Genomic DNA, 27816 nt, shown 5'->3' on the forward strand with positions numbered 1-27816 from the left:
AGCGTTTACTGAACAATCCCTACTGTTGACCAATCACTGACGAAGGTGCGTAGATTTCAGAATGCCTCAAGAAAAAATGTTGTGTGCCTGAACACCCCATAATAAATTAAAGTCCAAAACCAACAAAAGCGTCACAAAATGTCATCATAATATATGCACAAACTCTTCCGAACTATCTACTGGTGCTTACTGGTGTCTACTGGTGCTTACTGGTGTCTACTGGTGCTTACTGGTGTCTACTGCTGCTTACTGGTGTCTACTGGTGCTTACTGGTGTCTACTGCTGCTTACTGGTGTCTACTGGTGCTTACTGGTGTCTACTGGCGTCTACTGGTGCTTACTGGTGCTTAAGTGAGACTCACTCAAGGGTGAAAAGATAAATGCCAATAATAGCAGCTCAATGCTTGGTATAATTTCTCCCTAACATTTCCCAGGTGAAATAGTGGTCAATATAGACAACTCAGTGTTTATTATCCTCTTCAGTGATCTACTCATCTATTCGTGGTCTTGTAAGATGGCTGCTCCCTCAGTGGCTTGTCAAAGGCTGCAAGCTGTTGTGTCAGTTAAGTTTGTCAGTGATGCAAATCAGAACCAAAATGAATCCCACACATTCTCACCCCCCTCACTCCTCTCTCTCTCTCTGTCCCTCAGTAACCTGCTGTCCAACCCATACGTGTGTGACTGTCACCTGGCCTGGCTGGGTTTGTGGCTGAAGAAGACCAGGGTTGTGAGTGGGAACCCTCGCTGTCAAAAACCTGCCTTCCTCAAGGAGATCCCCATCCAGGACGTGGCTAAACCCGATTTCACCTGCGACGGTACGAAACACACCACACCACGCCCACAGAGGCAACCCCTAAAAATACAGACACCCCATACACACACACCTGGCCCTGTTTCTCCCACACCCTCATCCATCTAACCATCCATCACACCTGGCCCTGTTTCTCCCACACCCCCGTCCATCTAACCATCCATCACACCTGGCCCTGTATCTCCCACACCCTCGTCCATCTAACCATCCATCACACCTGGCCCTGTTTCTCCCACACCCCCGTCCATCTAACCATCCATCACACCTGGCCCTGTTTCTCCCACACCCTCATCCATCTAACCATCCATCACACCTGGCCCTGTATCTCCCACACCCTCATCCATCTAACCATCCATCACACCTGGCCCTGTATCTCCCACACCCTCGTCCATCTAACCATCTATCACACCTGGCCCTGTATCTCCCACACCCTCATCCATCTAACCATCCATCACACCTGGCCCTGTTTCTCCCACACCCTCATCCATCTAACCATCCATCACACCTGGCCCTGTATCTCCCACACCCCCATCCATCTAACCATCCATCACACCTGGCCCTGTATCTCCCACACCCTCATCCATCTAACCATCCATCACACCTGGCCCTGTATCTCCCACACCCTCGTCCATCTAACCATCCATCACACCTGGCCCTGTTTCTCCCACACCCTCATCCATCTAACCATCCATCACACCTGGCCCTGTATCTCCCACACCCTCATCCATCTAACCATCCATCACACCTGGCCCTGTATCTCCCACACCCTCGTCCATCTAACCATCCATCACACCTGGCCCTGTATCTCCCACACCCTCGTCCATCTAACCATCCGGCTCTATGTGAAGGGTATTATGACAACAGTTGTGTCCAGGGCCCCTGGTTCTGGGGCAGGCTCTATGTGAAGGGTCTTATGGCAGCAGGCTTTGTGTCCAGGGCCCCTGGTTCTGGGGCAGGCTCTATGTGAAGGGTCTTATGGCAGCAGGCTTTGTGTCCAGGGCCCCTGGTTCTGGGGCAGGCTCTATGTGAAGGGTCTTATGACAGCAGGCTTTGTGTCCAGGGCCCCTGGTTCTGGGGCAGGCTCTATGTGAAGGGTCTTATGGCATCAGGCTTTGTGTCCAGGGCCCCTGGTTCTGGGGCAGACTCTATGTGAAGGGTATTATGACAGCAGGCTTTGTGTCCAGGGCCCCTGGTTCTGGGGCAGACTCTATGTGAAGGGTATTATGACAGCAGGCATTGTGTCCAGTGCCCCTGGTTCTGGGACAGGCTCTATGTGAAGGGTATTATGACAGCAGGCTTTGTGTCCAGGGCCCCTGGTTCTGGGGCAGGCTCTATGTGAAGGGTCTTATGGCAGCAGGCTTTGTGTCCAGGGCCCCTGGTTCTGGGGCAGGCTCTATGTGAAGGGTATTATGACAGCAGGCATTGTGTCCAGGGCCCCTGGTTCTGGGGCAGGCTCTATGTGAAGGGTCTTATGGCAGCAGGCTTTGTGTCCAGGGCCCCTGGTTCTGGGGCAGGCTCTATGTGAAGGGTATTATGGCAGCAGGCTTTGTGTCCAGGGCCCCTGGTTCTGGGGCAGGCTCTATGTGAAGGGTCTTATGACAGCAGGCTTTGTGTCCAGGGCACCTGGTTCTGGGGCAGACTCTATGTGAAGGGTCTTATGGCAGCAGGCTTTGTGTCCAGGGCCCCTGGTTCTGGGGCAGGCTCTATGTGAAGGGTATTATGACAGCAGGCTTTGTGTCCAGGGCCCCTGGTTCTGGGGCAGGCTCTATGTGAAGGGTCTTATGGCAGCAGGCTTTGTGTCCAGGGCCCCTGGTTCTGGGGCAGACTCTATGTGAAGAGTCTTATGGCAGCAGGCTTTGTGTCCAGGGCCCCTGGTTCTGGGGCAGGCTCTATGTGAAGGGTCTTATGGCAGCAGGCTTTGTGTCCAGGGCCCCTGGTTCTGGGGCAGGCTCTATGTGAAGGGTATTATGACAGCAGGCTTTGTGTCCAGGGCCCCTGGTTCTGGGGCAGGCTCTATGTGAAGGGTCTTATGGCAGCAGGCTTTGTGTCCAGGGCCCCTGGTTCTGGGGCAGGCTCTATGTGAAGGGTCTTATGGCAGCAGGCTTTGTGTCCAGGGCCCCTGGTTCTGGGGCAGACTCTATGTGAAGAGTCTTATGGCAGCAGGCTTTGTGTCCAGGGCCCCTGGTTCTGGGGCAGGCTCTATGTGAAGGGTCTTATGGCAGCAGGCTTTGTGTCCAGGGCCCCTGGTTCTGGGGCAGGCTCTATGTGAAGGGTATTATGACAGCAGGCTTTGTGTCCAGGGCCCCTGGTTCTGGGGCAGGCTCTATGTGAAGGGTATTATGACAGCAGGCTTTGTGTCCAGGGCCCCTGGTTCTGGGGCAGGCTCTATGTGAAGGGTCTTATGGCAGCAGGCATTGTGTCCAGGGCCCCTGGTTCTGGGGCAGGCTCTATGTGAAGGGTATTATGACAGCAGGCTTTGTGTCCAGGGCCCCTGGTTCTGGGGCAGGCTCTATGTGAAGGGTATTATGACAGCAGGCTTTGTGTCCAGGGCCCCTGGTTCTGGGGCAGGCTCTATGTGAAGGATATTATGACAGCAGGCTTTGTGTCCAGGGCCCCTGGTTCTGGGGCAGGCTCTATGTGAAGGGTATTATGGCAGCAGGCATTGGGTCCAGGGCCCCTGGTTCTGGGGCAGGCTCTATGTGAAGGGTATTATGACAGCAGGCTTTGTGTCCAGGGCCCCTGGTTCTGGGGCAGGCTCTATGTGAAGGGTCTTATGGCATCAGGCTTTGTGTCCAGGGCCCCTGGTTCTGGGGCAGACTCTATGTGAAGGGTATTATGACAGCAGGCTTTGTGTCCAGGGCCCCTGGTTCTGGGGCAGGCTCTATGTGAAGGGTATTATGACAGCAGGCTTTGTGTCCAGGGCCCCTGGTTCTGGGGCAGACTCTATGTGAAGGGTCTTATGGCAGCAGGCTTTGTGTCCAGGGCCCCTGGTTCTGGGGCAGACTCTATGTGAAGGGTATTATGACAGCAGGCTTTGTGTCCAGGGCCCCTGGTTCTGGGGCAGGCTCTATGTGAAGGGTCTTATGGCAGCAGGCTTTGTGTCCAGGGCCCCTGGTTCTGGGGCAGACTCTATGTGAAGGGTATTATGACAGCAGGCTTTGTGTCCAGGGCCCCTGGTTCTGGGGCAGGCTCTATGTGAAGGGTCTTATGGCAGCAGGCTTTGTGTCCAGGGCCCCTGGTTCTGGGGCAGACTCTATGTGAAGGGTATTATGACAGCAGGCTTTGTGTCCAGGGCCCCTGGTTCTGGGGCAGACTCTATGTGAAGGGTCTTATGGCAGCAGGCTTTGTGTCCAGGGCCCCTGGTTCTGGGGCAGGCTCTATGTGAAGGGTCTTATGGCAGCAGGCTTTGTGTCCAGGGCCCCTGGTTCTGGGGCAGGCTCTATGTGAAGGGTCTTATGGCAGCAGGCTTTGTGTCCAGGGCCCCTGGTTCTGGGGCAGGCTCTATGTGAAGGGTATTATGACAGCAGGCTTTGTGTCCAGGGCTCCTGGTTCTGGGGCAGGCTCTATGTGAAGGGTCTTATGGCATCAGGCTTTGTGTCCAGGGCCCCTGGTTCTGGGGCAGGCTCTATGTGAAGGGTCTTATGACAGCAGGCTTTGTGTCCAGGGCCCCTGGTTCTGACTTTTAGACTCACTGCTCTATTTCTGTCTTAGCTACTGTCACACCTCTCCATCTACATCCATCGGCTGTGTAAAATGCACCACGAAATCTGCTGCTTCCACCTGTTACGAGGCATAGGCCCAAGACCGTCTACACAACCCCCTCCCCTCCATGACTCTGTCCTCCTGTAGTCTACGGCATGTGGGACACACACTCTCTCTCTCACACACACACACACACACACAGACACAGACACACTGTCCACCCACATAGCTATTAACTCCTGTATCTGACAGAACAGGGGCCAGGGCTAGGGAGTAGGGACTGTGAAGACCAATGGAACAGTAACCGTGGGCGACCACATTATCTCATGTCAGTGTGGGTTTTATGGGGACTCGGTCATTTCCCCCAGGCAGAGTGAGGGAGATGGAGGCCCAAGGAACTGAACTGTGGCCGTAAAATTTTACACCAGAAAGGAAATGCGGTTTGGCTTCGGTCTGGTCGAGCACAGGACGAGCTGCCTCTCTCTCTCTCTCTCTCACAGTGGGTCTCTTGTCAAATGCACTGGGCTCTTGGGAAAATAGCACTTCTACTCTTAAGGACTATAGGGATTAGCTCCAAAAATGTTCTCATATAGTCAATTCACTTGTGAGTTGTAATAATTTGGTACATTATATTTTAGTCCCAGACAGCCAAGTTTTACAGTAGATATAGAGTTTCACTAGAGGAGCTACGCTAGTTTCATTTGTTCGGCTACAGTGGCTTCAGAAAATATTCATGCCCCTTGAATTATTCCACATTTTGTTGTGTTATAGACTGAATTTAAAATTGATTAAGTATATATATTTTTTCTTACCAATCTACACACACAATACCCCATAGTGACAAAGTGAAATCATGTTTTTAGAAATTTGTACACATTTATTGAAAATGAAATATCTCATTTACATAAGTATTCACACCCCTGTGTCAATACATGCACAAACACCTTCGGCAGCGATATCAGCCAAGAGTCTTTCTGGGTGAGTCTCTAAGAGCTTTGAACACCTGGATTGTAAAATATTTGCCCATTATTCTTTAAAAAAATATTCAAGCTCTGTCAAATTGGTTGTTGATCATTGCTAGACAACCATTTTCAAGTCTTGCCATAGATTTTCAAGCAGATTTAAGTCAAAACTGGACACTCCAGAAAATTCACTGTCTTCTTGGTAAGCAACTCCAGTGTAGATTTGGCCTTGTGATTTAGGTTATTGTTCTGCTGAAAGGTGAATTCATCTCCCAGTGGCTGGTGGAAAGCAGACTGAACCAGGTCTTCCTCTAGGATTTTACCTGTGCTTATCTCCGTTCCGTACATTTTTCATCCTGAAAAGCTCCCAGTCCTTAACGATTACAAGCATACCTATAATATGATGTAGCCACCTCTATGCAAATATGGAGAGTGGTACTCAGTAATGTGTTGTATTGGATTTTCCCGAAACATAACACTTTGTATTCAGAACAAAATGTTAATTACGTTGCCACATTTTTTGCAGTATTACCTCAATGCCTTGTAAACAGGATGTATGTTTTGAAATATTTCTATTCTGTTCAGACTTTCTTCTTTTCACGGACAAGACTCCTCCCAATAAACGTCAACCTGCTTAAGAGGCATTAGAAGAAGACAAAAATGTATATTACCAATTGCAGGATAAATCAATGTTAGCGTTTACATAGCTGCCCATAAATGTTTGTAGCATTTCACTTTATAAGTTGGTAATGTAGGCTTCTTCTAGCCCATTGCTTTATACTACAGATAATAATATTAGGCTATAATAAAAAAGATTTAAAAAATCAAAAATAAAATAACAGTGTCAGATTTTCAATCATTCCAATTACCCCTTGATCTTCACAAATAGGACTTGGAAATATATATTAGAGCATAACCCCAAAACGAAGGACTGATTAGCCTACACTGTTGTTTATGATTGTGTTGTCATGGAGGACTGATTGGGCTCATCGCTTCGAGTTGAAAAGGAAATGCTGCTGTTATGGAACTGCATGCTTTGAGCACTACCGATAATTGTTATTTGCAAATGTATGCCATATGATGCGTTTGCTATAGGCCTATTGTTGACATTTTTGTTTGTGACACTTTGATATCTTGATAATTAGCAGCTGTTTAAGTCTATCAGAAGTGTGCGAGTTTGAGAAAGTCTGTTAGGCCTATGGAATGTTTGGGGAATCAGCACGAATTAGATGGAGCAATAAAAGCCACTTTCCTGGTCTTCTTAAAGTAAACTAGTTGTGACAGTATGGAGCACAATACCACAGGGGAGTTTAGAAGGGAGGAACTCACATTTTATTCCATAGGCTGGGATCAGCGCTATGCAGCTGTTGCAAGAGAGCATTTTTCACTAGCTGTCCACTGGGGCGTATTCATTACATCGATTCTGTTGCAAAACGTTTCTTAAACTGAAGCAAATGGAACAAAACAGGGAGGGACCTACCTCTAGTTTTGCTCTGTTTGCTTCCGTTTGGTTCTTAAACGGTAAACGGTTTCCATAATGAATACACCCCTGGTTTTAAAAACAATTATTGATAGGAAGCTTAAACTTCTTCAATTCAACCATTATTGGGTTAAAATACACATATACATTTTATATTTATTGGAAAGGGGCATCAAGTTCTTTCACCACCCTGTGAAGTTCATCACCCTGTACTTTCACCACCCTGTGAAGTTCATCACCCTGTACTTTCACCACCCTGTGAAGTTCATCACCCTGTACTTTCACCACCCTGTGAAGTTCATCACCCTGTACTTTCACCACCATGTGAAGTTCATCACCCTGTACTTTCACCACCCTGTGAAGTTCATCACCCTGTTCTTTCACCACCCTGTGAAGTTCATCACCCTGTACTTTCACCACCCTGTGAAGTTCATCACCCTGTACTTTCACCACCCTGTGAAGTTCATCACCCTGTACTTTCACCACCCTGTGAAGTTCATCACCCTGTACTTTCACCACCCTGTGAAGTTCATCACCCTGTACTTTCACCACCCTGTGAAGTTCATCACCCTGTTCTTTCACCACCCTGTGAAGTTCATCACCCTGTACTTTCACCACCCTGTGAAGTTCATCACCCTGTACTTTCACCACCCTGTGAAGTTCATCACCCTGTACTTTCACCACCCTGTGAAGTTCATCACCCTGTACTTTCACCACCCTGTGAAGTTCATCACCCTGTACTTTCACCACCCTGTGAAGTTCATCACCCTGTACTTTCACCACCCTGTGAAGTTCATCATAACTTCTTTCATCTGTAGCCTAATAAACTGCATGCTCTCCCAACGAGTCATAGTGGGAAAACCACACAGCATGTCATCACGTAACTCCAAGTTTACTTTGATATTAAATCAATATTTGCACATAAATCGTTTCCACCTACATTTCCCGCATACTACATTTTACCAACACAAAAAGATCCCAGTGTGTCTAGCGGATTTTGTTTTGTCACATTTGGGAAGTTTCATTCAGGCCTGTCGTCATGAATTTTTTCCCCCGATGTACCTTAAAAAGGTTGGATAGAATCCCCGTTAGAGAGAAAACATGATTTGACTCCTTTCTGGTTTCTCCTTTCACAGCCATTAAACTAACTGCTTTAAAGTCCCCTTTGGCCTCATGGTGAAATCACTGAGCGGTTTCCTTCCTCTCCGGCAACTAAGTTAGGGAGGATGCCTGTATCTTTATAGTGACTGGGTGTATTGATACACCATCCAAAGTGTAAGTGTATGTCTGATTTTTTTGTTTTTCCCATCTACCAATAGGTGCCCTTCTTTCGAGGCATTGGAAAACCTCAGTGATCTTTATGGTTGAAACTGTGTTTAAAATTCACTTTACAGATAAATGTATGTGTGGTGTACAGAGATCAGGTAGTCATTCAAAAATCATGTTAAACACTATTATTGCACATAGAGTGAGTCCATGCAACTTATTATGTGACTTGTTAAACACATTTTTACAAAGGGGTTGAATAATTATTGACTCAAGACATTTCAGCCTTTCATTTTTTATTATTTTGTAAACATTGCTAAAAACATAATTCCACCTTGACATTATGGGGTATTGTGTGTAGGCCAGGGACACAAAATCTCAATTGAATCCATTTTAAATTCTGTCTGTAACACAACAACATGTGGAAAAAGTCAAGGAGTATGAATACTTTCTGAAGGCTCTGTATCTATAGCTGGAAGCCATAGGCGGAAGGTCATGTTTCATTTAGCCCTCAATGCTACATGCTAAGTAGGAGGGAGCAGGAGGAGGATTTAGGGCACTCTGTATCCCTCCACCTCAAGGTCCACATTGCTGCAGCTACAATGACACTCACTGACTCCATCCTATTTTTAGACTTCTAGTTGTAGCTAGAGTAATGACGGAGAAAAAAAAGTGTTAATTAGTGGGAGATTTGAGGTCCCCCAATCAACAAGTCAGCATTTCGGCTCCCTCCCTCCATCCAGCCCCTAGTCCTCTACAGACAGGCTGCATCAGCCAAGCCAGACCCTGTCCCAGACCCAGGCAGTGCTGTGGGTTATTGTTGAGCACACTTCAGATTACCTTCCATTAATGTCTTATTTCCCTGTTTCTTTCTCACCTGGGGTGTAATTCAAGCCTTTACAGATATCATCTCTCAGGCCTTAGATGAGAGCTGCTTGGGGATGGAGGGAGGGAGATAAGGAAGGAGGGAAATGGAGGAAGACTCAGGCCAAGAGCAATATTATGTGCCATATCTCCTGTTTTTCTGTAATAATGGTATTTTTATTTATATTTATTGAACCTTTATTTAACTAGGCAAGTCAGTTAAGAACAAATTCTTATTTACAATGACGGCCTACCCCGGCCAAACCCTAACCCTAACCCTACCCCTAACCCTAACCCTACCCCTTGCCACACCCTAACCCTAACCCTACCCCTTGCCACACCCTAACCCGGACAACGCTGGGCCAATTGTGCACCGCCCTATGGGACTCCCAATCACGTCAGGTTGTGATACAGCCTGTAATCAAACCAGGGTGTATAGTGACGCCTCTAGCACTGAGATACAGTGCCTTAGACCGCTGCACCACTCGGTAGCCCCAAAAAAGTTCCTCACACTATGCAGGCAACTGGCTGAGAGATTTAAGATATGTTGGTGCAATTATCAGATTCTCAATCAACTTAGGGCTTCATTTATAGAGTTCCACTTTCAAAGGGGCAGAGTAAAGTTCTGGCACTGTTGCCAGGTTGTGAAATGTCTATCATTAACTATTTTGTACCCTCCCCTCCTTAACTTCTCCTCTAATGTGAGTGGAATGTGATGTGATTTACAGTCATATTTCATCTGTCTTCCTCCTTCCTTCCTTCCTTCCTTCCTTCCTTCCTTCCTTCCTTCCTTCCTTCCTTCCTTCCTTCCTTCCTTCCTTCCTTCCTTCCTTCCTTCCTTCCTTCCTTCCTTCCCTCTCTTTCTCCCCCTCTACCCCCCCCTCTCTCTCTCTCTCTCCCTTCCCTCTATCTCTCCCTTCCCTCCCTCTCTTTCTACCCCTCTATCCCCTCTCTCTCTCTCTCTCTCTCTCTCTCTCTCTCTCTCTCTCTCTCTCTCTCTCTCTCTCTCTCTCCCTTCCCTCCCTCTCTCTCCCTTTCTCTCCCCCTCATTCTCCCCCACCCCTCTCTCTCTCTCTCTCCTCTATCCCCTTGCTCTCTCTCTCTTCCCTCCCTCTCTCCCTTTCTCTCTCTCTCTCTCCCTTTCTCTCTCCCCCCTCTCTCTCTCTCTTTCTCTCTTTCTTTCTTCCTCTCTCTCTGCAGGCACTGAGGAGAATGTATGTTTTCCAGTGTCAAGCTGCCCGGAGTCATGCACATGCTCAGACACAATTGTGCGCTGCAGTAACCGGGGGCTACGCATTCTGCCCAAGGGCATACCCAAGGACACCACCGAGCTGTGAGTCACCCGCACACACACACACACACACACACACACACACACACACACACACACACACACACACACACACACACACACACACACACACACACACACACCCCTCCTCCGGCTTGCTAGTTTTTGTCTGTGCTCTATGTTATTCAGAGGACTAGTCGTCATCAGCTGGGTGAGGCCAGGGTAAGGCCTGGGTAAGGCTGGGTGAGGCCAGGGTATGGCTGGGTGAGGCCAGGTGAGGTCGGGTGCCCATAGGGGTGGCAGGTAGCCTAGTGGTTAGAGCGTTGGGCCAGTAACTGAAAGGTTGCTAGATCGAATCCCTGGTAAAAAAGGCAGTAAAGCCACTGTTTCTAGGCCATCATTGTAAATAAGAATTTGTTCTTAACTGTCTTGCCTAGTTAAATAAAGGTTAAATAAAAAAAATTGCTCCATAGCTGAAGGTCAATGAGGCGTATCAGTGGGGGGGTACAGGGGATGTTCATCACCACCAAATGACCCAGTGATCCAGAGAGACTGAGATGGTACACTGAGAAACTGCTGCATTAACACCACACTGCCTGGGCACTTTACCATCAGAGCGAGAGAGAGAGAGATTTTTAAAATCTTTATTGGATCTGGGAACAATAAACACTCAAACAAAACCATGGTTACACATCCATCAAAAACACAACACCAAATCTTCCTCCACAACAACTTCTGTAGACCCCATATGCTCATAAACAGCCCAATGTTATTAACCAGTTTGTAATAGGAAAACTCAACCCTCCGTCACGCTGCCAACATGCCCACCACAGACCCCTGTCCCCGAATACTGTTCTTTCATGTCTTCCAGATTGCTAATTTAGCTGCCCCTGACACAAAGTTAAGTAAGACAACTACAGCCCCTCGACTAAACCTGGACTTTGGCCCAAATATAAACAGTTGGGAAGAGAAAACATCTCCCAGAGTTGAGAACCAACTAGTGATCAAGTCAATCATCCCGACCAACCTGGGACACTGTAAGAACAGATGTGCCAGAGTTTCATACAGAATGGTCACCCTTCCCCAACAGTAGGATCCAGGTGTACCAGATGCATGTTGGTGGCTAAAGCTCCGTGTATTATCCTCCATTGGAGGTCAGCTGTCCTCTTATCAATAGGCAGTTTATATAAAGACTTTTGGTGCCTCCTTTTGGGGAGGCACCTGGACCAAACACACCTGCCCACCTGCCCACCTCATCCATTTGACCCCTTCCAGGGAAGAAGCACGGGACACTTATACACATATTATGTACATGGCCTTCTTTCCCACCGCCTTGAACTCCCCCAGCTCCGGGGTATGGAAGGAAAGCAGTATCCCCACGTCCTCCTCTAACGCCCCCGCCACAGCACTAACATTCAGCGCAGGGAACACATCATCCAGACCCTCCGTCCTCCTCTAACACCCCCGCCGCAGCACTAACATTCAGCGCAGGGAACACATCATCCAGACCCTCCGTCCACCTCTAACGCCCCCGCCGCAGCACTAACATTCAGCGCAGGGAACACATCATCCAGACCCTCCGTCCTCCTCTAACGCCCCCGCCGCAGCACTAACATTCAGCGCAGGGAACACATCATCCAGACCCTCCGTCCACCTCTAACGCCCCCGCCGCAGCACTAACATTCAGCGCAGGGAACACATCATCCAGACCCTCCGTCCTCCTCTAACGCCCCCGCCGCAGCACTAACATTCAGCGCAGGGAACACATCATCCAGACCCTCCGTCCACCTCTAACGCCCCCGCCGCAGCACTAACATTCAGCGCAGGGAACACATCATCCAGACCCTCCGTCCACCTCTAACGCCCCCGCCACAGCACTAACATTCAGCGCAGGGAACACATCATCCAGACCCTCCGTCCTCCTCTAACGCCCCCGCCACAGCACTAACATTCAGCGCAGGGAACACATCATCCAGACTCTCCGTCCTCCTCTAACGCCCCCGCCTCAGCACTAACATTCAGCGCAGGGAACACATCATCCAGACCCTCCGTCCTCCTCTAACGCCCCCGCCTCAGCACTAACATTCAGCGCAGGGAACACATCATCCAGACCCTCCGTCCTCCTCTAACGCCCCCGCCGCAGCACTAACATTCAGCGCAGGGAACACATCATCCAGACCCTCCGTCCACCTCTAACGCCCCCGCCGCAGCACTAACATTCAGCGCAGGGAACACATCATCCAGACCCTCCGTCCTCCTCTAACGCCCCCGCCGCAGCACTAACATTCAGCGCAGGGAACACATCATCCAGACCCTCCGTCCTCCTCTAACGCCCCCGCCGCAGCACTAACATTCAGCGCAGGGAACACATCATCCAGACCCTCCGTCCTCCTCTAACGCCCCCGCCGCAGCACTAACATTCAGCGCAGGGAACACATCATCCAGACCCTCCGTCCACCTCTAACGCCCCCGCCGCAGCACTAACATTCAGCGCAGGGAACACATCATCCAGACCCTCCGTCCACCTCTAACGCCCCCGCCACAGCACTAACATTCAGCGCAGGGAACACATCATCCAGACCCTCCGTCCTCCTCTAACGCCCCCGCCGCAGCACTAACATTCAGCGCAGGGAACACATCATCCAGACCCTCCGTCCTCCTCTAACGCCCCCGCCGCAGCACTAACATTCAGCGCAGGGAACACATCATCCAGACCCTCCGTCCACCTCTAACGCCCCCGCCGCAGCACTAACATTCAGCGCAGGGAACACATCATCCAGACCCTCCGTCCTCCTCTAACGCCCCCGCCGCAGCACTAACATTCAGCGCAGGGAACACATCATCCAGACCCTCCGTCCTCCTCTAACGCCCCCGCCGCAGCACTAACATTCAGCGCAGGGAACACATCATCCAGACTCTCCGTCCTCCTCTAACGCCCCCGCCTCAGCACTAACATTCAGCGCAGGGAACACATCATCCAGACCCTCCGTCCTCCTCTAACGCCCCCGCCTCAGCACTAACATTCAGCGCAGGGAACACATCATCCAGACCCTCCGTCCTCCTCTAACGCCCCCGCCGCAGCACTAACATTCAGCGCAGGGAACACATCATCCAGACCCTCCGTCCACCTCTAACGCCCCCGCCGCAGCACTAACATTCAGCGCAGGGAACACATCATCCAGACCCTCCGTCCTCCTCTAACGCCCCCGCCACAGCACTAACATTCAGCGCAGGGAACACATCATCCAGACCCTCCGTCCTCCTCTAACGCCCCCACCGCAGCACTAACATTCAGCGCAGGGAACACATCATCCAGACCCTCCGTCCACCGATCAGAGTTGGAAGTATCAGTCACATACTGCCGATGAAGTACTGGCAAGGAATCGCAGACCTCAGCTATGATCTTCCTCAGTACGCGAGATGATCAGATCCCTGCTCTTTCTCCCAGCTCCTCCAACGATCTGCTCCTACTCCGCATCAGATGACCCAGCTTGGTACACCCCACACCTAACAGGCATGAACGTAGGCTGGCTGAACCCATTGCAGTGGTGTAAAGAACTTAAGTAAAAATACTTGAAGGTACTACTTAACTTGTTAGGGATAGTGTTAGGGTTGCGTAACTGGTGGCAGTGAGGTCAGATGCAGCAGAGCAGAAATAGGTAATAGCCGGAGCAGTTTAATTTCAAAACCAACGGCAATACAAGAAGAAAATAAAATCTTGAAAATCCCCCAGGCAGACCAGTCATTAGTGGCTTCTTTAGGGAAGGCATGCTTCTTATATACTCTCTTCGGGACCCAGTCAACCCTCGCTGCAATCTGCACACATTTACATTTATGCGACGCACATTTCACCGCTTCATTCCAGTTTCAGTTATTTCAGGAGCTACAGCCACTCTGCGTCTCGAGGATCTGGTGTTGCACTTCCTTCTCCTTGTTTGGGCACAATGTCCGTTAGTTCCTCATACCATGGCCTTACTGCCCACGGAGGGGGGGGGGGGGGTGTAGATTGAGACTCTGGGGGAGAATCTTCCATCAGGTCCTTTTTTTAGTGCTTCTGTCACAATAGGTACAGCTTCTTTTTTAGTCACCATGGATGTGGAGTCTCTATACCACCATTGAGCAGGAACAAGGTTTGGCAGCGATGCACCATTTCTTGAGTACCCGGCCTGAAACTGAGATGCCTCCTACAGAATTCATTGTCTCACTGACTGAATGGACTCTTAATCATAACATCTTTATCTTCCAGGATCGTATTTTTAAACAGGTCAAAGAATGTGCCATGGGAGCTTGCTACAGCCCTTCCTACGTTTGGTTTGTACTTGGGTAAATGGGAAAATGACTTCATTTTGGATCCTTCTAATAACCATTTCTTTGACCGGATTATATGGTGGGGACGCTATATTGATGATGTTTGCCTGTTCTGGTCCGGCTCAGAAGATGAACTTATTTCCTTCCACCAATACCTTAACAGCATTAACCCTAACATTAAACTAACTATGGAGTACAGCAAGGATAACATTCAGGTTTTGGACATCGACATCAGTAAAAATGACAAAGGTTGTTTGCACACATCAATCTTTAGGAAGCCTACAGATGGGAATACCATTCTGAGGGCAGACAGCTTTCACCCCAAAAGGCTAAAAGAGAATATTCCATATGGCCAATTCCATACAAAGAGTCCGTAGAATTTGCGATCAGGAAACAGACTACAGTGTCAAATCTGCTGAATTGGAGAATCGCTTTTTGAATCGGGGCTACAGCGTTCAGGTCCTGAAAGATGCAGGTACAGTATAAGGGCTGGATTACTTGACAGAGAGAACTTGTTGCGAAGGGGAGTGCCTCGTGATGCATCAGAGAGAGTGTATTTTGTTACAAAATACAGCACTGATGCAGAGAACATTAAAGGAATCATTCAAAATAATTGGGGAATCATCCAAAGTGATACGCTACTATGCCAAGTCTTTCCTGAGCCACCAGTCATAAGCTTTAAGAGATGTCCTACCCTAAATGACAAATTAGTCCACAGTTATCTTCCGGGTGACTCTCAAAAAACTTGGCTTGACCACAAACCCAAGGGCTCTTTTAAATGTAACCATTGCAACCATTGCAGAAATATTGCACAGAAGAAGTATCTTGTTGACACAGCTTCCAAAATGGAGTATTACGTCAAGCATTACATTAACTGCAAAACCACTCATGTCATCTATAGATTGGAATGGCCACAGTGTAAGGTGTTCTACATTGGACGGACAAAGAGACGCCTTCAAGACCGCTTGGCGGAACACAAGTCCTTACACCATGGCAACCCTGCCTCCCTACAAGCTATGGGTATTGATCATATTCCGGCCTCTATTAGAAAAGGGGACCGTCTTAAACAGTTAAACCAAAGGGAAAGTTTTGGGATTTACAAACTACAGGTCACTAAATACCCTGGTTTAAAAGAAGATATGGATTCCTCACCCTTCCTGTAGGGTCGTGATAGATCCATTTGCTGTCATCTACTGGACATTTTGCTCAATTGCCCTCAGCTATGTTTAGACTGTTGTTCATGTTTTGCTGTGTTCTAGTGTACTATGGAATATATTGCTTTCTTATTCTTGACACTTCTCCCAGTCATATTTAAGGTTAGAACTACCTTTCTAAGTGTCCTGATACTTCTAGCTTGGAGTTGTATGCTTATGATAACATAGCTACAGTATTTCACCTTTTAATGGGTATATTATTGCTTACTAGGTATGTCCAATCAATTTTGTAACCACTCCCTCTTCCAATTAGGGCTAATTGGAAAACCTGTTCAAAAGAGGACATTGTATTCTCTTTTTGTTTTGTACTCCCTGACGAAGGCCATGCAGCCGAAACGCGTCGGTTTAAAAAAAAACGTTGTTTCTATTGAACATGCTAATAAAGGCATTTTAATTAATTATATGAAGAGTGCCTTGGTCCTCCTTTCTTTTTGATGACAAGAAGAACCTACATGGGTACAAAACCCAGTAACATTGTGCACAAGCACTTACAAACAAACTATTCCACACACGGACATGGGGGGGACAGAGGGTTAAATACACAACACTTAATGAGGGAAATTGAAACCAGGTGTGTAGGAAAACAAGACAAAACAAATGGAAAATTAAAAGTGGATCGACGATGGCTAGAAGACCGGCGACGCCGACCGCCGAACACCGCCCAAACAAGGAGAGGAAACGACTTCGGTGGAAGTCGTGACAGATAGGTTGAGAAGTACGCCATGCTCAACCATCCGATCAACAAGACGCTCTTCTTGAAGAAAAACACCACCCCTTTATTCAACCTGCGACGCATAAGCAACATTCTCATAGCCTACCTTCTCTCCTACGGCGACCAGAAACTCCTCCACAGTGACATTAGCTTCAGTAACACACCTAAAGCCGTGTCAAACTGACAGGGACGGCGTCCCCATGTGGGTCGCCATCCCCACCAAAACCAGGGCAATTCCAACAGGAAATAAAATATACCTAATTCTACCACTGAAAAAAAACTTAATCATGCATAGAACAAGGAAAACACAAAGACAAGGAAACAAAAAGAAAACACAGGCAATCTAACTCCAGACACCACTTGCACTCGCTCATACAATTCCCAGCATGCACCAACACTCCCAGCATGCAGAGAGAGAGAGAGAGAGAGAGAGAGAGAGAGAGAGAGAGAGAGAGAGAGAGAGAGAGAGAGAGGTCTAATGTCTTCACATTCCTCCTCATTTCAGATACCTGGAAGGAAACCTCCTGACATCTGTTCCCAAAGAACTGTCCAGTCTGAAACAGCTATCTCTTGTGTATGTATTGTACCAGGTCTATCCCTCCCTGGCTCGTCAGAGATAACGATGCCAAAGCAATCTCCATTTTATTGAGATATTTGAAGCAGAGAATATTTTACATTCTTTATTGAAACATAAAAACTGACCAGTTGTGTTCATGTCCTTTCTTGTTTAAAAATAAATAAATTGTAAAGTGGCTTTAGGTCCTTAAAAAGAGCTTTATAAATATATTATTATGCCAGACAGTTCACTATTGTCTCTGTGGACTTTGAAGGTGTTTGTCCCAGTAGTGATATTGTGTCCTGTTGTGTGTTTGGTATTACACAGCGACCTGAGCAACAACAGCATCACCACCGTGGCCTCCATGACCTTCAGCCACATGACTCAGCTCGCCACTCTGTGAGTTACCATGACGACACGCCACGGCCTGCCTGCTGGCCACACTGGACCGGTTGGACACGGTGACCAGCGGCCTCAGTCACGTTTATAGTCAGAACACAGTCACACACACAGTGTTGTGTTCCCATCATTATAACTGTCTCCTCTCTGCTTTCATTTTAATCCCAGGATCCTGAGTTACAACCAGATTCGGTGCATCTCGATACACTCATTCTATGGGCTTAAATCTCTGCGCCTCTTGTAAGTGTTGCTCCTTCCTCTCCCTATGATACCCTCTCTTCCTCTCCTCTCTTCCTCTCCCTATGATACCCTCGCTTCCTCTCCTCTCTTCCTCTCTCTATGATACCCTCTCTTCCTCTCCTCTCTTCCTCTCTCTATGATACTCTCGCTTCCTCTCCTCTCTTCCTCTCTCTATGATACCCTCGCTTCCTCTCCTCTCTTCCTCTCTCTATGATACCCTCGCTTCCTCTCCTCTCTTCCTCTCCCTATGATACCCTCTCTTCCTCTCCTCTCTTCCTCTCCCTATGATACCCTCTCTACCTCTCCTCTCTTCCTCTCCCTATGATACCCTCTCTACCTCTCCCTATGATACCCTCTCTACCTCTCCCTATGATACCCTCTCTTCCTCTCCTCTCTTCCTCTCCCTAAGATACCCTCTCTTCCTCTCCTCTCTTCCTCTCCCTATGATACCCTCTCTTCCTCTCCTCTCTTCCTCTCTCTATGATACCCTCTCTCCTCTCCTCTCTTCCTCTCCCTATGATACCCTCTCTTTCTCTCCTCTCTTCCTCTCCCTATGATACCCTCTCTTCCTCTCCTCTCTTCCTCTCTCTATGATACCCTCTCTTCCTCTCCCTATGATACCCTCTCTACCTCTCCTGTCTTCCTCTCCCTATGATATCCTCTCTTCCTCTCCTCTCTTCCTCTCCCTATGATACCCTCTCTACCTCTCCTCTCTTCCTCTCCCTATGATACCCTCTCTTCCTCTCCTCTCTTCCTCTCCCTATGATACCCTCTCTTCCTCTCCTCTCTTCCTCTCCCTATGGTACCCTCTCTTCCTCTCCTCTCTTCCTCTCCCTATGATACCCTCTCTACCTCTCCCTATGATAACCTCTCTTCCTCTCCTCTCTTCCTCTCCCTATGATACCCTCTCTTCCTCTCCTCTCTACCTCTCCCTATGATACCCTCTCTTCCTCTCCTCTCTTCCTCTCCCTATGATACCCTCTCTACCTCTCCTCTCTACCTCTCCCTATGATACTCTCTCTTCCTCTCCTCTCTTCCTCTCCCTATGATACCCTCTCTTCCTCTCCTCTCTTCCTCTCCCTATGATACCCTCTCTTCCACTCCTCTCTACCTCTCCCTATGATACCCTCTCTTCCTAACTCTCTTCCTCTCCCTATGATACCCTATCTTCCTCTCCTCTCTTCCTCTCCCTATGATACCCTCTCTACCTCTCCCTATGATACCCTCTCTTCCTCTCCTCTCTTCCTCTCCCTATGATACCCTCTCTTCCTCTCCTCTCTTCCTCTCTTCATCTCTTCCTCTCCCTATGATACCCTCTCTTCCTCTCCTCTCTTCCTCTCCTCTCTCCCTCTCCCTATGATACCCTCTCTTCCTCTCCTCTCTTCCTCTCCCTATGATACCCTCTCGTCCTCTCCTCTCTTCCTCTCCCTATGATATCCTCTCTTCCTCTCCCTATGATACCCTCTCTTCCTCTCCCTATGATACCCTCTCTTCCTCTCCCTATGATATCCTCTCTTCCTCTCCTCTCTTCCTCTCCTCTCTCCTCTCTTCCTCTCCCTATGATACCCTCTCTTCCTCTCCCTATGATACCCTCTCTTCCTCTCCTCTCTACCTCTCCCTATGAAACCCTCTCTTCCTCTCCTCTCTTCCTCTCCCTATGATACCCTCTCTACCTCTCCTCTCTACCTCTCCCTATGATACTCTCTCTTCCTCTCCTCTCTTCCTCTCCCTATGATACCCTCTCTTCCTCTCCTCTCTTCCTCTCCCTATGATACCCTCTCTTCCACTCCTCTCTACCTCTCCCTATGATACCCTCTCTTCCTCTACTCTCTTCCTCTCCCTATGATACCCTATCTTCCTCTCCTCTCTTCCTCTCCCTATGATACCCTCTCTACCTCTCCCTATGATACCCTCTCTTCCTCTCCTCTCTTCCTCTCCCTATGATACCCTCTCTTCCTCTCCTCTCTTCCTCTCTTCATCTCTTCCTCTCCCTATGATACCCTCTCTTCCTCTCCTCTCTTCCTCTCCTCTCTCCCTCTCCCTATGATACCCTCTCTTCCTCTCCTCTCTTCCTCTCCCTATGATACCCTCTCGTCCTCTCCTCTCTTCCTCTCCCTATGATATCCTCTCTTCCTCTCCCTATGATACCCTCTCTTCCTCTCCCTATGATACCCTCTCTTCCTCTCCCTATGATATCCTCTCTTCCTCTCCTCTCTTCCTCTCCTCTCTCCTCTCTTCCTCTCCCTATGATACCCTCTCTTCCTCTCCCTATGATACCCTCTCTTCCTCTCCCTATGATACCCTCTCTTCCTCTCCTCTCTTCCTCTCCTCTCCTCTCTTCCTCTCCCTATGATACCCTCTCTTCCTCTCCTCTCTTCCTCTCCCTATGATATCCTCTCTTCCTCTCCCTATGATACCCTCTCTTCCTCTCCTCTCTTCCTCTCCCTATGATACCCTCTCTTCCTCTCCCTATGATACCCTCTCTTCCTCTCCCTATGATACCCGCTCTTCCTCTCCCTATGATACCCGCTCTTCCTCTCCTCTCTCCTCTCCTCTCTTCCTCTCCCTATGATACCCTCTCTTCCTCTCCTCTCTTCCTATCCATATGATCTCCTCTCTTCCTCTCCCTATGATACCCTCTCTTCCTCTCCTCTCTTCCTCTCCCTATGATACCCTCTCTTCCTCGCCCTATGATATCCTCTCTTCCTTTCCTCTCTTCCTCTCCCTATTATACCCTCTCTTCCTCTCCTCTCTTCCTCTCCCTATGGTACCCTCTCTTCCTCTCCTCTCTTCCTCTCCTCTCTACCTCTCCCTATGATACTCTCTCTTCCTCTCTTCTCTTCCTCTCCTCTCTTCCTCTCCCTATGATACCCTCTCTTCCTCTCCATATGATACTCTCTCTTCCTCTCCTCTCTTCCTCTCCCTATGATACCCTCTCTTCCTCTCCTCTCTTCCTCTCCTCTCTTCCTCTCTTCCTCTCCATATGATACTCTCTCTTCCTCTCCTCTCTTCCTCTCCCTATGATACCCTCGCTTCCTCTCCTCTCTTCCTCTCCCTATGATACCCTCTCTTCCTCTCCTCTCTTCCTCTCCCTATGATACCCTCTCTACCTCTCCTCTCTTCCTCTCCCTATGATACCCTCTCTACCTCTCCCTATGATACCCTCTCTACCTCTCCCTATGATACCCTCTCTTCCTCTCCTCTCTTCCTCTCCCTATGATACCCTCTCTACCTCTCCCTATGATACCCTCTCTTCCTCTCCTCTCTTCCTCTCCCTATGATACCCTCTCTTCCTCTCCTCTCTTCCTCTCTCTATGATACCCTCTCTTCCTCTCCTCTCTTCCTCTCCCTATGATACCCTCTCTTTCTCTCCTCTCTTCCTCTCCCTATGAGACCCTCTCTTCCTCTCCTCTCTTCCTCTCTCTATGATACCCTCTCTTCCTCTCCTCTCTTCCTCTCCCTATGATACCCTCTCTACCTCTCCTGTCTTCCTCTCCCTATGATAACCTCTCTTCCTCTCCTCTCTTCCTCTCCCTATGATACCCTCTCTACCTCTCCTCTCTTCCTCTCCCTATGATACCCTCTCTTCCTCTCCTCTCTTCCTCTCCCTATGATACCCTCTCTTCCTCTCCTCTCTTCCTCTCCCTATGGTACCCTCTCTTCCTCTCCTCTCTTCCTCTCCCTATGATACCCTCTCTACCTCTCCCTATGATACCCTCTCTTCCTCTCCTGTCTTCCTCTCCCTATGATACCCTCTCTTCCTCTCCTCTCTTCCTCTCCCTATGATACCCTCTCTTCCACTCCTCTCTTCCTCTCCCTATGATACCCTCTCTTCCTCTACTCTCTTCCTCTCCCTATGATACCCTATCTTCCTCTCCTCTCTTCCTCTCCCTATGATACCCTCTCTACCTCTCCCTATGATACCCTCTCTTCCTCTCCTCTCTTCCTCTCCCTATGATACCCTCTCTTCCTCTCCTCTCTTCCTCTCTTCATCTCTTCCTCTCCCTATGATACCCTCTCTTCCTCTCCTCTCTTCCTCTCCCTATGATACCCTCTCTTCCTCTCCTCTCTTCCTCTCCCTATGATATCCTCTCTTCCTCTCCCTATGATACCCTCTCTTCCTCTCCCTATGATACCCTCTCTTCCTCTCCCTATGATATCCTCTCTTCCTCTCCTCTCTTCCTCTCCTCTCTCCTCTCTTCCTCTCCCTATGATACCCTCTCTTCCTCTCCCTATGATACCCTCTCTTCCTCTCCCTATGATACCCTCTCTTCCTCTCCTCTCTTCCTCTCCTCTCTCCTCTCCTCTCTTCCTCTCCCTATGAAACCCTCTCTTCCTCTCCTCTCTTCCTCTCCCTATGATATCCTCTCTTCCTCTCCCTATGATACCCTCTCTTCCTCTCCTCTCTTCCTCTCCCTATGATACCCTCTCTTCCTCTCCCTATGATACCCCCTCTTCCTCTCCCTATGATACCCTCTCTTCCTCTCCCTATGATACCCGCTCTTCCTCTCCTCTCTCCTCTCCTCTCTTCCTCTCCCTATGATACCCTCTCTTCCTCTCCTCTCTTCCTATCCATATGATATCCTCTCTTCCTCTCCCTATGATACCCTCTCTTCCTCTCCTCTCTTCCTCTCCCTATGATACCCTCTCTTCCTCGCCCTATGATATCCTCTCTTCCTTTCCTCTCTTCCTCTCCCTATTATACCCTCTCTTCCTCTCCTCTCTTCCTCTCCTCTCTTCCTCTCCCTATGGTACCCTCTCTTCCTCTCCTCTCTTCCTCTCCTCTCTACCTCTCCCTATGATACCCTCTCTTCCTCTCTTCTCTTCCTCTCCTCTCTTCCTCTCCCTATGATACCCTCTCTTCCTCTCCATATGATACTCTCTCTTCCTCTCCTCTCTTCCTCTCCCTATGATACCCTCTCTTCCTCTCCTCTCTTCCTCTCCTCTCTTCCTCTCTTCCTCTCCATATGATACTCTCTCTTCCTCTCCTCTCTTCCTCTCCCTATGATACCCTCTCTTCCTCTCCTCTCTTCCTCTCCCTATGATACTCTCTCTTCCTCTCCTCTCTTCCTCTCCCTATGATACTCTCTCTCCTCTCCTCTCTTCCTCTCCCTATGATACCCTCTCTTCCTCTCCTCTCTTCCTCTCCTCTCGTCCTCTCCCTATGATACTCTCTCTTCCTCTCCTCTCTTCCTCTCCCTATGATACTCTCTCTTCCTCTCCCTATGATACCCTTTCTTCCTCTCCTCTCTTCCTCTCCCTATGGTACCCTCTCTTCCTCTCCTCTCTTCCTCTCCCTATGATACCCTCTCTACCTCTCCCTATGATACCCTCTCTTCCTCTCCTCTCTTCCTCTCCCTATGATACCCTCTCTTCCTCTCCTCTCTTCCTCTCCCTATGGTACCCTCTCTTCCTCTCCTCTCTTCCTCTCCCTATGATACCCTCTCTACCTCTCCCTATGATACCCTCTCTTCCTCTCCTCTCTTCCTCTCCCTATGATACCCTCTCTTCCTCTCCTCTCTTCCTCTCCCTATGATACCCTCTCTTCCTCTCCTCTCTTCCTCTCCCTATGATACCCTCTCTACCTCTCCTCTCTACCTCTCCCTATGATACTCTCTCTTCCTCTCCCTATGATACCCTCTCTTCCTCTCCTCTCTTCCTCTCCCTATGATACCCTCTCTTCCACTCCTCTCTACCTCTCCCTATGATACCCTCTCTTCCTCTCCTCTCTTCCTCTCCCTATGATACCCTCTCTTCCTCTCCTCTCTTCCTCTCCCTATGATACCCTCTCTACCTCTCCCTATGATACCCTCTCTTCCTCTCCTCTCTTCCTCTCCCTATGATACCCTCTCTTCCTCTCCTCTCTTCCTCTCTTCATCTCTTCCTCTCCCTATGATACCCTCTCTTCCTCTCCTCTCTTACTCTCCTCTCTCCCTCTCCCTATGATACCCTCTCTTCCTCTCCTCTCTTCCTCTCCCTATGATACCCTCTCTTCCTCTCCTCTCTTCCTCTCCCTATGATATCCTCTCTTCCTCTCCCTATGATACCCTCTCTTCCTCTCCCTATGATACCCTCTCTTCCTCTCCCTATGATACCCTCTCTTCCTCTCCTCTCTTCCTCTCCTCTCTCCTCTCTTCCTCTCCCTATGATACCCTCTCTTCCTCTCCCTATGATACCCTCTCTTCCTCTCCCTATGATACCCTCTCTTCCTCTCCTCTCTTCCTCTCCTCTCTCCTCTCCTCTCTTCCTCTCCCTATGATACCCTCTCTTCCTCTCCTCTCTTCCTCTCCCTATGATATCCTCTCTTCCTCTCCCTATGATACCCTCTCTTCCTCTCCTCTCTTCCTCTCCCTATGATACCCTCTCTTCCTCTCCCTATGATACCCTCTCTTCCTCTCCCTATGATACCCTCTCTTCCTCTCCCTATGATACCCGCTCTTCCTCTCCTCTCTCCTCTCCTCTCTTCCTCTCCCTATGATACCCTCTCTTCCTCTCCTCTCTTCCTCTCCCTATGATATCCTCTCTTCCTCTCCCTATGATACCCTCTCTTCCTCTCCTCTCTTCCTCTCCCTATGATACCCTCTCTTCCTCTCCCTATGATATCCTCTCTTCCTTTCCTCTCTTCCTCTCCCTATTATACCCTCTCTTCCTCTCCTCTCTTCCTCTCCTCTCTTCCTCTCCCTATGGTACCCTCTCTTCCTCTCCTCTCTTCCTCTCCTCTCTACCTCTCCCTATGATACTCTCTCTTCCTCTCTTCTCTTCCTCTCCTCTCTTCCTCTCCCTATGATACCCTCTCTTCCTCTCCATATGATACTCTCTCTTCCTCTCCTCTCTTCCTCTCCCTATGATACCCTCTCTTCCTCTCCTCTCTTCCTCTCCTCTCTTCCTCTCTTCCTCCCCATATGATACTCTCTCTTCCTCTCCTCTCTTCCTCTCCCTATGATACCCTCTCTTCCTCTCCTCTCTTCCTCTCCCTATGATACTCTCTCTTCTTCTCCTCTCTTCCTCTCCCTATGATACTCTCTCTCCTCTCCTCTCTTCCTCTCCCTATGATACCCTCTCTTCCTCTCCTCTCTTCCTCTCCTCTCGTCCTCTCCCTATGATACTCTCTCTTCCTCTCCTCTCTTCCTCTCCCTATGATACTCTCTCTTCCTCTCCCTATGATACCCTTTCTTCCTCTCCTCTCTTCCTCTCCCTATGGTACCCTCTCTTCCTCTCCTCTCTTCCTCTCCCTATGATACTCTCTCTTCCTCTCCTCTCTTCCTCTCCTCTCTTCCTCTCTTCCTCTCCCTATGATACCCTCTCTTCCTCTCCTCTCTTCCTCTCCCTATGATACTCCCTCTCTTCCTCTCCTCTCTTCCTCTCCCTATGATACCCTCTCTTCCTCTCCTCTCTTCCTCTCCCTATGATACTCTCTCTTCCTCTCCTCTCTTCCTCTCATCTCTTCCTCTCCCTATGACACTCTCTCTTCCTCTCCTCTCTTCCTCTCCCTATGATCCCCTTTCTTCCTCTCCTCTCTTCCTCTCCCTATGATGCTCTCTCTTCCTCTCCTCTCTTCCTTTCCCTATGATACCCTTTCTTCCTCTCCTCTCTTCCTCTCCCTATGATACTCTCTCTTCCTCTCCTCTCTTCCTCTCCCTATGATACCCTTTCTTCCTCTCCTCTCTTCCTCTCCCTATGATACTCTCTCTTCCTCTCCTCTCTTCCTCTCCCTATGATACTCTCTCTTCCTCTCCTCTCTTCTTCTCCCTATGATACTCTCTCTTCCTCTCCCTATGATACCCTCTCTTCCTCTCCCTATGATACCCTTTCTTCCTCTCCTCTCTTCCTCTCCCTATGATACTCTCTCTTCCTCTCCCTATGATACCCTCTCTTCCTCTCCCTATGATACCCTCTCTTCCTCTCCTCTCTTCCTCTCCCTATGATACCCTCTCTTCCTCTCCCTATGATACCCTTTCTTCCTCTCCTCTCTTCCTCTCCCTATGATACTCTCTCTTCCTCTCCCTATGATACCCTCTCTTCCTCTCCCTATGATACCCTCTCCTCCTCTCCCTATGATACCCTCTCTTCCTCTCCTCTCCCCATGATACCCTCTCTTCCCCTCCCTATGATACCCTCTCTTCCTCTCCTCTCTTCCTCTCCCTATGATACCCTCTCTTCCTCTCCTCTTGTCCTCTCCCTATGATACTCTCTCTTCCTCTCCTCTCTTCCTCTCCCTATGATACTCTCTCTTCCTCTCCTCTCTTCCTCTCCCTATGATACCCTTTCTTCCTCTCCTCTCTTCCTCTCCCTATGGTACCCTCTCTTCCTCTCCTCTCTTCCTCTCCCTATGATACTCTCTCTTCCTCTCCTCTCTCTTCCTCTCCCTCTCTTCCTCTCCTCTCTTCCTCTCCTCTCTTCCTCTCCCTATGATACTCTCTCTTCCTCTCCTCTCTTCCTCTCCTCTCTTCCTCTCCCCATGATACTCTCTCTTCCTCTCCTCTCTTCCTCTCCCTATGATACACTTTCTTCCTCTCCTCTCTTCCTCTCCCTATGATGCTCTTTCTTCCTCTCCTCTCTTCCTCTCCCTATGATGCTCTTTCTTCCTCTCCTCTCTTCCTCTCCATATGATGCTCTTTCTTCCTCTCCTCTCTTCCTCTCCCTATGATACCCTTTCATCCTCTCCTCTCTTCCTCTCCCTATGATACCCTCTCTTCCTCTCCCTATGATACCCTCTCTTCCTCTCCCTATGATACCCTCTCTTCCTCTCCCTATGATACCCTTTCTTCCTCTCCCTATGATACCCTCTCCTCCTCTCCCTATGATACCCTCTCTTCCTCTCCTCTCCCCATGATACCCTCTCTTCCCCTCCCTATGATACCCTCTCTTCCTCTCCTCTCTTCATCTCCCTATGATACCCTCTCTTCCTCTCCTCTTGTCCTCTCCCTATGATACTCTCTCTTCCTCTCCTCTCTTCCTCTCCCTATGATACTCTCTCTTCCTCTCCTCTCTTCCTCTCCCTATGATACCCTTTCTTCCTCTCCTCTCTTTCTCTCCCTATGGTACCCTCTCTTCCTCTCCTCTCTTCCTCTCCCTATGATACTCTCTCTTCCTCTCCTCTCTTCCTCTCCTCTCTTCCTCTCCTCTCTTCCTCTCCTCTCTTCCTCTCCCTATGATACCCTCTCTTCCTCTCCTCTCTTCCTCTCCCTATGATACTCCCTCTCCTCTCTTCCTCTCCTCTCTACCTCTCCCCATGGTACCCTCTCTTCCTCTCCTCTCTTCCTCTCCCTATGATACTCTCTCTTCCTCTCCTCTCTTCCTCTCCTCTCTTCCTCTCCCTATGATACTCTCTCTTCCTCTCCTCTCTTCCTCTCCCTATGATACCCTCTCTTCCTCTCCTCTCTTCCTCTCCCTATGGTACCCTCTCTTCCTCTCCTCTCTTCCTCTCCCTATGATACCCTCTCTACCTCTCCCTATGATACCCTCTCTTCCTCTCCTCTCTTCCTCTCCCTATGATACCCTCTCTTCCTCTCCTCTCTTCCTCTCCCTATGATACCCTCTCTTCCTCTCCTCTCTTCCTCTCCCTATGATACCCTCTCTACCTCTCCTCTCTACCTCTCCCTATGATACTCTCTCTTCCTCTCCCTATGATACCCTCTCTTCCTCTCCTCTCTTCCTCTCCCTATGATACCCTCTCTTCCACTCCTCTCTACCTCTCCCTATGATACCCTCTCTTCCTCTCCTCTCTTCCTCTCCCTATGATACCCTCTCTTCCTCTCCTCTCTTCCTCTCCCTATGATACCCTCTCTACCTCTCCCTATGATACCCTCTCTTCCTCTCCTCTCTTCCTCTCCCTATGATACCCTCTCTTCCTCTCCTCTCTTCCTCTCTTCATCTCTTCCTCTCCCTATGATACCCTCTCTTCCTCTCCTCTCTTACTCTCCTCTCTCCCTCTCCCTATGATACCCTCTCTTCCTCTCCTCTCTTCCTCTCCCTATGATACCCTCTCTTCCTCTCCTCTCTTCCTCTCCCT

At 49.1% G+C, this 27816-nt stretch overlaps 1 protein-coding gene across 3 annotated transcripts in view; it reads left to right on the forward strand.

Annotated features, from left to right (window-relative positions):
• The window catches only part of LOC139581473 (slit homolog 3 protein-like), a 517437-nt gene that overhangs the window by 397866 nt on the left and 91755 nt on the right, over positions 1 to 27816 (forward strand). For all 3 annotated transcript variants that reach the window (XM_071411265.1, XM_071411266.1, XM_071411267.1), the window contains 5 exons: positions 651 to 814; positions 10285 to 10417; positions 17115 to 17183; positions 17493 to 17564; positions 17733 to 17804. In XM_071411265.1, the coding sequence (XP_071267366.1) occupies positions 651 to 814; positions 10285 to 10417; positions 17115 to 17183; positions 17493 to 17564; positions 17733 to 17804 (510 nt within the window). The remainder of the gene's footprint in view (positions 1 to 650; positions 815 to 10284; positions 10418 to 17114; positions 17184 to 17492; positions 17565 to 17732; positions 17805 to 27816) is intronic.

Source organism: Salvelinus alpinus, chromosome 7 (assembly GCF_045679555.1).
Source record: "Salvelinus alpinus chromosome 7, SLU_Salpinus.1, whole genome shotgun sequence".
Lineage (NCBI taxonomy): Eukaryota > Metazoa > Chordata > Actinopteri > Salmoniformes > Salmonidae > Salvelinus > Salvelinus alpinus.